Source organism: Ictidomys tridecemlineatus, chromosome 1 (assembly GCF_052094955.1).
Source record: "Ictidomys tridecemlineatus isolate mIctTri1 chromosome 1, mIctTri1.hap1, whole genome shotgun sequence".
In the NCBI taxonomy this organism is placed as follows: domain Eukaryota; kingdom Metazoa; phylum Chordata; class Mammalia; order Rodentia; family Sciuridae; genus Ictidomys; species Ictidomys tridecemlineatus.
In genome coordinates, this window is record NC_135477.1 from 145,153,509 (window position 1) to 145,165,671 (window position 12,163).

At 34.8% G+C, this 12,163-nt stretch overlaps 1 protein-coding gene across 2 annotated transcripts in view; it reads left to right on the top strand.

Annotated features, from left to right (window-relative positions):
• The window catches only part of Pggt1b (protein geranylgeranyltransferase type I subunit beta), a 59,716-nt gene that overhangs the window by 11,983 nt on the left and 35,570 nt on the right, over positions 1–12,163 (top strand). For both annotated transcript variants that reach the window (XM_005339483.5, XM_078048827.1), the window contains 2 exons: positions 8,691–8,758; positions 10,881–11,032. In XM_005339483.5, coding sequence (XP_005339540.1) covers positions 8,691–8,758; positions 10,881–11,032 — 220 coding nt within the window. The remainder of the gene's footprint in view (positions 1–8,690; positions 8,759–10,880; positions 11,033–12,163) is intronic.

Below are 12,163 nucleotides of genomic sequence, written 5' to 3' on the forward strand. Positions count from 1 at the left end.
TTTATCCATTCGTCTATTGAAGGGCATCTAGGTTGGTTCCACAGTCTTGCTATTGTGAATTGTGCTGCTATGAACATCGATGTAGCAGTGTCTCTGTAGCATGCTCTTTTTAGGTCTTTAGGGAATAGACTGAGAAAGGGAATAGCTGGGTCAAATGGTGGTTCCATTCCCAGCTTTCCAAGAAATCTCCATACTGCTTTCCAAATTGGCCGCACCAATTTGCAATCCCACCAGCAATGTATAAGTGTACCCTTTTCCCCACATCCTTGCCAGCACTTGTTGTTGTTTGACTTCCTAATGGCTGCCAATCTTACTGGAGTGAGATGGTATCTTAGGGTGGTTTTGATTTGCATTTCTCTGACTGCTAGAGATGGTGAGCATTTTTTTATGTACTTGTTGATTGATTGTATATCCTCCTCTGAGAAGTGTCTGTTCAGGTCCTTGGCCCATTTGTTGATTGGGTTATTTGTTTTCTTATTGTCTAATTTTTTGAGTTCTTTGTATACTCTGGATATTAGGGCTGTATCTGAAGTGTGAGGAGTAAAAATTTGTTCTCATGATGTAGGCTCCCTATTTACCTCTCTTATTGTTTCTCTTGCTGAGAAAAAACTTTTTAGTTTAAGTAAGTCCCATTTGTTGATTCTTGTTATTAACTCTTGTGCTATGGGTGTCCTATTGAGGAATTTGGAGCCCGACCCCACAATATGTAGATCGTAGCCAACTTTTTCTTCTATCAGACGCCGTGTCTCTGATTTGATATCAAGCTCCTTGATCCATTTTGAGTTAACTTTTGTGCATGGTGAGAGAAAGGGATTCAGTTTCATTTTGTTGCATATGGATTTCCAGTTTTCCCAGCACCATTTGTTGAAGATGCTATCCTTCCTCCATATCATGCTTTTAGCCCCTTTATCAAATATAAGATGATTGTAGTTTTGTGGATTGGTTTCTGTTTCCTCTATTCTGTACCATTGGTCCACCTACCTGTTTTGGTACCAGTACCATGCTGTTTTTGTTACTATTGCTCTGTAGTATAGTTTGAGGTCTGATATCACTATCCCACCTGATTCACACTTCCTGCTTAGAGTTGTTTTTGCTATTCTGGGTCTTTTATTTTTCCATATGAATTTCATAATTGCTTTATCTATTTCTACAAGAAATGCCGTTGGGATTTTGATTGGTATTGCATTAAACCATTTTGATGATGTTAGTTCTGCCTATCTATGAACAGGGTATATTTTTCCATCTTCTAAGATCTTCTTCTATTTCTCTCTTTAGGGTTCTGTAGTTTTCATTGTATAAGTCTTTCACCTCTTTTGTTAGGTTGATTCCCAAGTATTTTTTTTTTTTATGATATTGTGAATGGAGTGGTTGTCCTCATTTCCATTTCAGAGGATTTGTCGCTGATATACAGGAATGCCTTTGATTTCTGCGTGTTGATTTTATATCCTGCCATTTTGCTGAATTCATTTATTAGCTCTAATAGTTTCTTTGTAGACCCTTTTGGGTCTGCTAGGTATAGAATCATGTCATCTGCAAATAGTGATAATTTAAGTTCTTCTTTTCCTATTTTTATGCCTTTAATTTCTTTCGTCTAATTGCTCTGGCCAGTGTTTCGAGAACTATGTTGAACAGAAGTGGTGAGAGAGGGCATCCCTGTCTTGTTCCATATTTTAGAGGGAATGCCTTCAGTTTTTCTCCATTCAGAATGATGCTAGCTTGAGGCTTAGCATAGATTGCTTTTGCAATATTGAGGTATGTTCCTGTTATCCCTAGTTTTTCTAGAGTTTTGAACATAAAGGGATGCTGTACTTTGTCGAAAGCTTTTTCTGCATCTTATCGAGATGATCATATGGTTCTTATTTTTAAGTCTATTGATGTGGTGAATAACATTTATTGATTTCCGTATATTGAACCAGCCTTGCATCCCAGGGATGAATCCTACTTGATCATGGTGCACAATTTTTTTGATATGTTTTTGTATCCAATTCGCCAGAATTTTATTGAGGATTTTTGCATCTAGGTTCATTAGAGATATTGGTCTGTAGTTTTCTTTCTTTGAAGTGTCTTTGTCTGGTTTAGGAATCAGGGTGATGTTGGCCTCATAGAATGAATTTGGAAGTTCTTCCTCTTTTTCTATTTCCTGGAATAGCTTGAAAAGTATTGGTATTAGTTCCTCTTTAAAGGTTTTGTAAAACTCTGCTGTATACCCATCTGGTCCTGGGCTTTTTTTAGTTGGTAGTCTTTTGATGGTTTCTTCTATTTTCTCAATTGATATTGATCTGTTTAGGTTGTCTATATCCTCCTGACTCAAGATCATTTGACTTAAGAAATTTATCGATGCCTTCACTATCTTCTATTTTATTGGAGTATAGGGATTCAAAATAATTTCTGATTATCTTCTGTATTTCTGAAGTGTCTGTTCTGATATTGCCTTTTTCATCCCGTATGCTAGTTGCTGCAGTCTCGCTGGGCACAATTCAGGAGCCACTTGTCGAAAGAAACTAACTTTATTTTTAGAACTACAAACGCCAAACAAAACAGCTCCTCAGGAAAAAACCCTCAGAGCCCAACTGCCACCACCGGCTTCCCACAAGCCTCTCACCCACACAAGCCTCCACACAAACCTCACCACCTCCCAATATCCTCCTGCTCTTGAGGCCGATTGGCTGGGTCGCGTGGGCAAAGCCAAAGAAGTCCCCCAATGAGCAGCTCCGTGGTCTGAAAGGGCAGGGAAACAGCCTAATGAACATCACCGCAGAGGAGCCAATCAGCTAGATGTTGCTGGGGCCGCTGTGAGCCAATCATCAGCCGGCAGCTGGAAGTTTGCTGGGGCCCCTTTGGCTGTGGCTCTCAACACTAGTAATTTGAGTTCTCTCTCTTCTTCTCTTCGTTAGCATGACTAAGGGTCTGTCGATTTTATTTATTTTTTTCAAAGAACCAACTTTTAGTTTTTTCAATTTTTTCAATTGTTTCTTTTGTTTCGATTTTATTAATTTCAGCTCTGATTTTAATTATTTCTTGCCTTCTACTTTTGCTGTTGTTTTGCTCTTCTTTTTCTAGGATTTTGAGATGAAGTATGAGATCATTTATTTGTTGGTTTTTTCTTTTTTTAAGGAATGAACTCCAAGCAATGAATTTTCCTCTTATAACTGCTTTCAATGTGTCCCATAGATTCCAGTATGTTGTGTCTATGTTTTCATTTATCTCTAAGAATTTTTTAATTTCCTCCTTGATGTCTTCTATAACCCATTGATCATTCAGTAACCTATTGTTCATTCTCCAAGTGATGCATGATTTTTCTTCCTTTTTTTATCGTTGATTTTCAGTTTCATTCCATTATGATCAGATAAGATGCATGGTATTATCTCTACTCCTTTATATTGTCTAAGAGTTGCCCTATGACATAATATATGATCTATTTTTGAGAAGGATCCATGTTCTGCTGAGAAAAAAGTGTAACTGCTTGATGTTGGGTTGTATATTCTATATATGTCAATTAAGTCTAGGTTATTAATTGTGTTATTGAGTTCTATAGTTTCCTTATTCAACTTTTGTTTGGAAGATCTGTCCAGTGGTGAGAGAGGTGTGTTGAAGTCTCCCATGATTATTGCATGGTGGTCTATTAGACTCTTGAACTTGACAAGAGTTTGTTTGATGAACATAGCTGCACCATTGTTTGGGGCATATATATTTATGATTGTTATGTCTTGAGCAGTATGTAGTGTCCCTCTTTATCCCTTTTGATTAACTTTGGCTTGAAATCTATTTTATTTGATATGAGTATGGACACTCCTGCTTGTTTCCGAAGTCCATATGAGTGATTATTTTATCTTTCATAGAACAGTTGTGAGAGGGTAAATACACTACTTCTTAAGAAAAGCAACTCCTTTGATTGAAATAAATCTTGTTTAACTCTCATTAAATTCTTATTCTATAAGTGTATAACCATTTTCTTTTTTTTAAGAATATCTACATGTACTACCTTATAATGCATGATATACAGTGGAGGTTATTATTTAAAACTCTTAAGTTTTAAAGTGAGATATGACATCAGGCAGGAGTCAGCTTAATAATTGTCCTTCATGTGCAGACTTGATAGCTAAAATCATATTCTTCAATAATACACCCCTCTATTTACACAGAAGCACACATACTCATGTGCATCCATGCATAAATTCTCAATTTTGTTGCTTCTTCCATTTACCCAACTTTCTCTTAAATCACTTGGATTATTTTATTTTATTTTGTTTATTGCACCAGGGATTGAACCCCGGGACACTTAACCACCGAGCCACATCCTCAACCCTTTTTATTTATTTATTTATTTTCGAGATGAGGTCTCCCTAAGTTGCTTAGGACCTCAGTAAGTTGCTGAGGCTGGCTTTGAATTTATGATCCTCCTGCCTCAGCTTCTGGAGCCACTGGGATTACAGGTATATGCCACTGTATATTACAAGTGTCTGGCAAGTCACTCAATGATGGATGCCACGAGAACAACTTCCATGTTGCATGAACTAGTTTATAAAGACTGGAAAGTAGAGAATGCATTCATTAAATCAGTGGTTATTGATTGTTTCTTAAAATATGATTCTCCAGGCCCCACATTTGTAAATAGAACCCAAAAATCTTTTTTTTTTTTTTTTCAAAATCTATCATTGATTCTGGTGGGGAGAGATCCAACAGAAAAGAACTTTGTTTTGCTGCTGTTGAGTAGGAACACTAGATGGTGCTATTAATAACCTCCAAAGAAGTTTAAACTTAACCTGGAGTATGCATTCATTTAAAAATTAGAATGAATTGCTTTTATACCTTACTCAATATCATGAAAAGGTAAGATTACTAGAATTTTTGCTAGCCCAGTAGCCAACAGAGATTGACAGGAATCAGGAGTGCTTAATGATATTGAAGTAGCAAAAATGTTACCTCTTGGGCTGGAACTGGGGCTCAGTGGTAGCGCACTTGCCTGGCATGTGTGAGGCACTGGGTTCAATTCTCAGCACCACATATAAATAAATAAAATAAAAGTCTATCAACAACTAAATATATATATATATATATGTATATAATATTAATTAAGGTGACCTCTTAATGAGCACCATTACAAAAATATTTAATTAGAATTAATTAGGAGTAATCAATATTTTTCATGGGTTCTTAGGTATTTAGTCAAATTCCCTAAGTGTTAAGATCTCTTTTTGTTGCTGTTATTTATACTGAAATAAACAATTTCATTTTTCTAGCATTGTAGTCCAAAGACAGTTTAGAAGAAGGCAAGAAATATACATTTTTCCCATGTACCATGACTGGTGCTTAAGATTATAAATGCTTTTTTTATAGTGTTAGTGTGTACTCTCCTTTTTTGAAAAGAAAAGGCATTTTTACTTTCAAGATATTTTCCTTGATAAATTGTGATAAAAGATGTTAATTCCCATTGGCTCAGAAGGCTGAGACCGGAGGATTGGGAGTTCAAAGCCAGCCTCAGCAAAGTGAGACACTAAGCAACTCAGTGAGACTCTGTCTCTAAATAAATTACAAAATAGGGCTGGGGATGTGACTCAGTGGTCGAGTGTCCCTGAGTTCAATCCCTGGTGCGCGCGTGTGCACACACACACACACACACACACACAAGCTGTTAATTCTTCCTGTTTCAGTTTTGATAAAATATAATTGATATTAAATGGATGCTGTTTATTAAGCCTTGGTCACTGCTGAAGTACAATCTAAACATGTTCTTTTAACCCTTGCAAGAACCTTGCAAGAGTTATATTTGCAATGTTCCTAGCTCAAAATGGAAGAAACTAACTCAAAGAGGTTGTTCTACATGCCCATAGAACATAGTGCTAGGAAAAACAAGATTCTGAGTTTGATTCCAAGGGTCCACACCATAGTCTCTTACCCTTATGATGGCATTTTGAGCATTACCATTTCTGCTTTTCACAAATGTTATTAGTGTAAGCAAGCTCGAATTCAGAAATGAGCAAGCAAATGCCATTATTTATTTACATCTAAAGAAGTGATATTTTACTCAGAAATATTTTATTGAACTCTTATTGTATGTCTGCCTCTAAAACCCCTTGCAGAATTGTCAAAACCAGAAGGGAAATCAATATAAGCTTGCTAATGAGAGCATAAACTCATACCCAAAAGATGGAATTAGAGATTTCTTCCATCAAAAGTAGAAATGGGATCATATTTTTATGGAGAAGTTTGAATAGGTTGGTAGCTTGAAAGGAGAATCTTTAGAAAGGCAATCCCAAGTGGCATGGGGTAGGGGGACTGATTTTATATCGTATAGGAAAATACACTTTTTGACACTGCCCCTCATTCAACTTGAGAGTGATTAAAACAGAAGTATAAAGGGACTCAACCTGGGAGCTGTGTTAGACTACATTCTAAAGATACCAACCCCACAAGATTCTTTTTCCCGGTTATTCAGTCAAACAATAATCTAGTAACTGCTGTAAAGGAACTTCGCAGATGGGAATTAAGGTAATACTAATTAGCTGACCTTGAAATGTTAGATTATTCATGGATGATGAATATATACAGATAGGCTCAGTATAATCCCATGAGCACCTGAGGAGTCAGTCATAGAAAATGTAGTGAAAGGGAGAAGAGAAAGTCTAACCATGGAAAGGATTTGAGTTTTATTGCTGACTCTGGTAAGGACCCATTTGCAAAAAATGGGAAGAGGGTCTCTAGGCACTACAGGGGGTCCCTAGCCCATAGCCAGAGACCTTACTTCCACATCTGCTAGGAACTTTCTTCTGCTAACAACCTGAATGAGCTTGAAGGCAGATTGTTCCTACAGAGCCTCCAGTAAGTAATTTAGCCCTGCCAACACTTTGATTTTAACCTGGTGAAACCTATGTTGGACTTCTACCCTTCCAGAACTGTGAGATAGTAAGTAAGTGCCTACAGTTGCTGAGTTTGCGCTGATTATGGAAACAGTGAATAATACAGAGGACAAAATACACCCTTGTTCATATCATCCTACGCAGTTAAATTGTGTTGTTTATTCCCTTCCAGGCTTTGTTGAAAAATTTATCATTTGCTACATTATAAAAATAATAATGCAGACACAGTTTTGTATTCTTTTTCTCTTACTTTGATCATAGACATTTCTCCATGTTGCTGTATAGTTTTATTAATAATTGTTTTTAATAGGAACATAATGTTTCTTTTAGTAGATAACAGCATGATAGACTTGATATGTTGGACTTTTATGTCACTTTTAGATTATCACCATTATTACACTACAGCAAGCATTTCTGTGCTTATGATCTTATATTTGAAGTAGGTTCACAGATATAAATCATGACTTGGTCAGAGTGTATAGTTGTTTTATAAGACTTAGTTACACACTGGCAAGTCTTATGGCTTACCAGTTTAAGTCATCAGCAAAATAAGAGAACCATGTTTACTAAAGTCATTATCACTATAAATATCTTATATAAATAAAAAGACTAATGGGGAAGATAGTTGATGTAGAGTTTTAAATTTAGTGGTTCCTAATTTGTCCAAAGAATTTATAAGTGACTAGAAAGCTGGATGAAGTACAGTACCTGATTTGAAGAAGCAGGAGAATGAAAAACAGTTATTCTGAATTAGTCAGGTACTAGTTATAAGAGATATGAAAGCAGTTTCTCACATCAGAGCTTATTTTAAAATCAGCTTAGTTTTTTATTATTCTTAATTATCTGCTGATATATTTTGTCAGAATTATTTTCTAATAGCTGTCAAAACCATAATTATTATGGATGCAATTGTTTTGTTAAATTCCCAACTTATATTCCATTGATATCTTGAAAAATGACAATGTTTAGTCAGGAAAAAAATTGTAAATAACTATATCTTGAATGAGTAGAGACTTAAGTGTTAACTTATAGTATTTTATATGCTTCAGAGCCATAACCTAGAACAGTGGCCTAATACTAAAATACATAGTACATATTTTTGCTCTGTGGCTCTAAAGCAGTTTGTACCTTTAGCTTACTCTTATGTAAATAAACAGTTAAAGTAAAAGACACTGAGCTGGATGTAGTGGCTCGTACCTATAATCCCAGTGTTTCAGAGGGCTATTACAAGTGGATCACAATTTGAGGCTAGCCTCAGCAACTTACTGAGACCCTGAGCAACTTAGTGAGGTCCTGTCTCAAAATTTAAAAAGGACTGGGGCTATTGCTCAGTGGTAAAATGCCCCTGAATTAAATTCCCAGTCCTGCCTGCAAAAAAAAAAAAAAGGCAATTCAACATAGAAAAAGTAAAAGACACCGAGTGTGAAGTTAGGATTCTAGACCTGTTGTGTTGATCTTGAATATGTCTTAACCTTTGGTCTTCTGTTTTCTTTTTCTATATATAGTGGGATTGAATATGTTGAGAAGATGAAAAATGGTCATACAGAAGTATGAAAGTATTTTATATGCAATGAAATAGGCTATAAATAAATGGTACATACAAGGAAATCACTATTTTGTCTCTAAGTGGTATTTAATAGAATGTCCTCAATGCATTCCTATAAAGCACCTAGAAGGGACAAGGCATATGGTAAACATTTAACGTTAGCTAGCATGAAAATGGAGACAGTGACAAAGATTGGTATTAAAACACTCTTTTACTAAAAGATTGTATAATTAAACTGCTTTAGATTCTACCAAAATAAAGTGTATTTAAAATGTTTTATTTTCTAGGATCAAATCTAAATCGCTGTGGTTTCCGAGGCTCTTCATACCTGGGTATTCCGTTCAATCCATCAAAGGTTAGTTCTCTTTGGGTCAGAAGATAGGAGAAGGGATGTAGGGAGATTTTAGTGAGAAAGAAGACTAAGAAATTATTCAGAAAGAACCAGGCTTCCAGGTTTTAATCAGGCTAAATGCTATTTAATAATGTATATTATAAACTGAAACCTCTTAAAGGAAAACAGTATCCCCCTTCCTGTAAGAAATGTCTTTTTTTTAAAAAAAAAAAAAAAGCCTCTCTTATTATTGTAATTTGTGACTGCTTGGATTTAAAGTTTATTAAACAATATACCGACTTATTCTGTGTGGAAACCATAGAAAGTTGTTATACAAGAAAGTCATCTAATTAAGTCATGGTGTTAATTTTCTAGTATTTGAAGCAGTACTAACAAACAAAAAGGAGACTATGGGAAGGTGAATTAAGAATATACTTTCATTCTACCAAAACATAAACCTTTTTTCCTCATCTCCTGCTTTTTTTGGGTCCTGGGGATCAAGCTCAGAGTCTGAAACTTGAAAGGCAAGCTCTCTATAAATAATTTATACCACCACCCTCCACCCAGACTCAAAGGAAAACTTTCTTAAATTTAGAAATCAAAGGGAAACTACATTTTTCAAGTGAAGTGTTCTTTTTAAAATAACCAATTAGTAGGATCATCTGAATATTTGAAATTAATTATAAAACTGTATGTGTATTGTGGCATATAGAATTATTTGACATAACTTTTGGGGGTTGGGGTATACCAGGGATTGAACTCAGGGGCACTCAACCACTGAGCCACATCCCCAGCCCTGTTTTGTATTTAGCAACTCGGTCTCACTGAGTGCTTTGCTGTTCCTGAGGATGGCTTTGAATTTGAAATCCTCCTGTCTCAGCCTCCCAAGTTGCTAGGATTATAGGCATACTGCACCTGGCAATATAACTGTTTTTTAATTCAGATTTTATCTATCACAATGCCAAGTCTCAAGGTCTTTATAGGATTTCTTATAAGGAGTCACGCATTTTGTATTTGATAACTGTTCATAGTTACTTTTATTGAAACAGTTCAATCAGGTCAAATTAATTCCACCCATATTGTGGTAATGAGTCTCTTAAGTCTTATTTCTTATCTTTGTCCAATTATTAGTCTAATAATTGTCCTTGTGTAAGAACGTAGGCTTCATAAAATGCTCTTTGCAAGCAATACCCATTTGAACTCTAAATATCTACATACTTCAAGTTAACACTATTTCCAGTTTTTCAATTGTAGTACTTTGAGTTTCTATTTGCATTTCTTTGTTTTTTGCTATCCAAAGGGCTAGTGTTTTAGTAGAGGTTCAAATAATTAAACTTTATATAGGAACAGAATGATTTAGTTTTTCAGGTATATTTTTTAAAAATCTATGATTGCACTTTAGTATTTAATTTACATTTGTGTTATTTAAAATTTTTATTTCTTTTATAAATCTTTTCTGTTTAAAAGACTATGTGCAAGCCTGGTATGGATCATTGGTTTGAGGCCAGCTGGTGCAACTTAGCAAGACCTTGTCTCAAGATGAAATAAAAAGGGCTGTTGATGTAGCTCAGTGGTAGGCTCTTGCCTGGCATGTGGGAGGCCCGGGTTCAATCCCCTTCCCATAAAGACTTAAATTATAAATAATAAAATTGATTAAATATGAAGTTCAAATAATTTGGGTTATTCAGAATCATAACTACTTCCATAAAGCTTTTGAGGGGTCTAAGATAAATTTAAATATTGTGTTGCCTGAAATATATGTGATCATATTTATATTGAGACTTATATAAAAATGGAGGTTTGCTGGGCACAGTGGCACACACCTGTAATTCTAGTGACTCAGAGGTCCTGGACAGAAGGATTACAAATTTAAGGTCAGCCTTGGCAGTGTAGTTAGGATCTAGTCTTGACCCTGCCTCAAAATAAAAAATAAAGTGGGTTGGGGATATAGGTCAGTGGTAGAGTGTCCCTAGGTTCAATCCCCAGTACTGGAGGGGGAAGATTAATGGAAGTTTATTTTTCTCAGTTGTGTATACAAATTGGTATATATAACATTCAATTTTACTGTTTATTAACACCTCATGTCAAACTAATTAATTAAATAAGTTTTAATTTCAATTTATTAATTAATATATTTTTAATTTAGAATCCTGGAACGGCTCATCCTTATGATAGTGGCCACATAGCAATGACCTACACTGGCCTTTCATGTTTAGTTATTCTTGGGGATGACTTAAGCAGAGTAAATAAAGAAGCTTGCTTAGCAGGCTTGAGAGCCCTTCAGCTGGAAGATGGAAGGTATGAGTCATGTCTTGTTATTTTTTTGTTTTGGAATTTAAAAAGACATAATACTAACTAGACCTTTAGAGGATCGTGTAGTATTCTTAGAACTACTTACAATTTATTGAATACATTGTTAAGTGCTTAATCAAAAAAGTAATCCAGGAATTTTTTTTGTGAATGAAAATAAAAGTAATTTTATAATAGCATAACTCTTTTATCTCTTTATTTTTAATTAATTTACCTATTAAAGGGAAAAATTGATATTTGGAGGCAAGTATACATTTATCTGAATATTTCTTAAAAATATTGATATAGGAGAAATGGATGAACATGATATTTTCAAAGGCTAGAAAAAATAGTGTACTATTATTTGGTAGGTTATATAGTGTATCTGAAGAATTTTCCAAGAGTTTTAAATCAAAACAGTTTTTAAGTCTGCAAAAGTGACAAAGTGATGCAGTTTAAGGAAGACTTTGCAAACAAATCCTGATGTATTATTACATCTTTATGCTCATCTACTGATATTTCTTTTCCTGACAGTATTTTTTAAAACACTGCTCCTTATGAAGGAAAAAATTAATGTAGACCTATAGAATAAAGTGAAATTTGTTGGAAATACTACAATACTTCAGCCAGAATGTATGATAAATATTTCACTATAGAACTCAATTACTGATACCTTATCTTTGTTTATAACACATATTATTACATGTCAGAAACTAGCTGTGTAACAGTTAAAACAATATGATCAATCAATTAATAATTATCTGTATGTACATTTAGAAGAAATTTCCCAAAGCAAAATATGGGCTTGGAAATAGGACTCAGGTTTTCCCTTCTACTTTTTTTTGCCATTAATTCTCAAAATAGTGTATTGCAGCTTGCCTCCTATTGGAGTATATAAGCTTATTCTGAATGGTGGCATCTGGGAAAAAGGTAATATGGTAGTGTATAATACTACCCAGGAACCAGAACTTTGAGTAGAATGTTGATTTTAGAGATCATTTTATTTTATTCAGGTTAGTAATCCTTTTATGTAATACATGTAGAACATGGTTTCTGAATGAGTGATAGATATTTCTGTAAGACACAAGAGTAGGTGTTTCTAACTCCCTTGCAAAAAAAAAAAAATTTAGTCTAGCATTA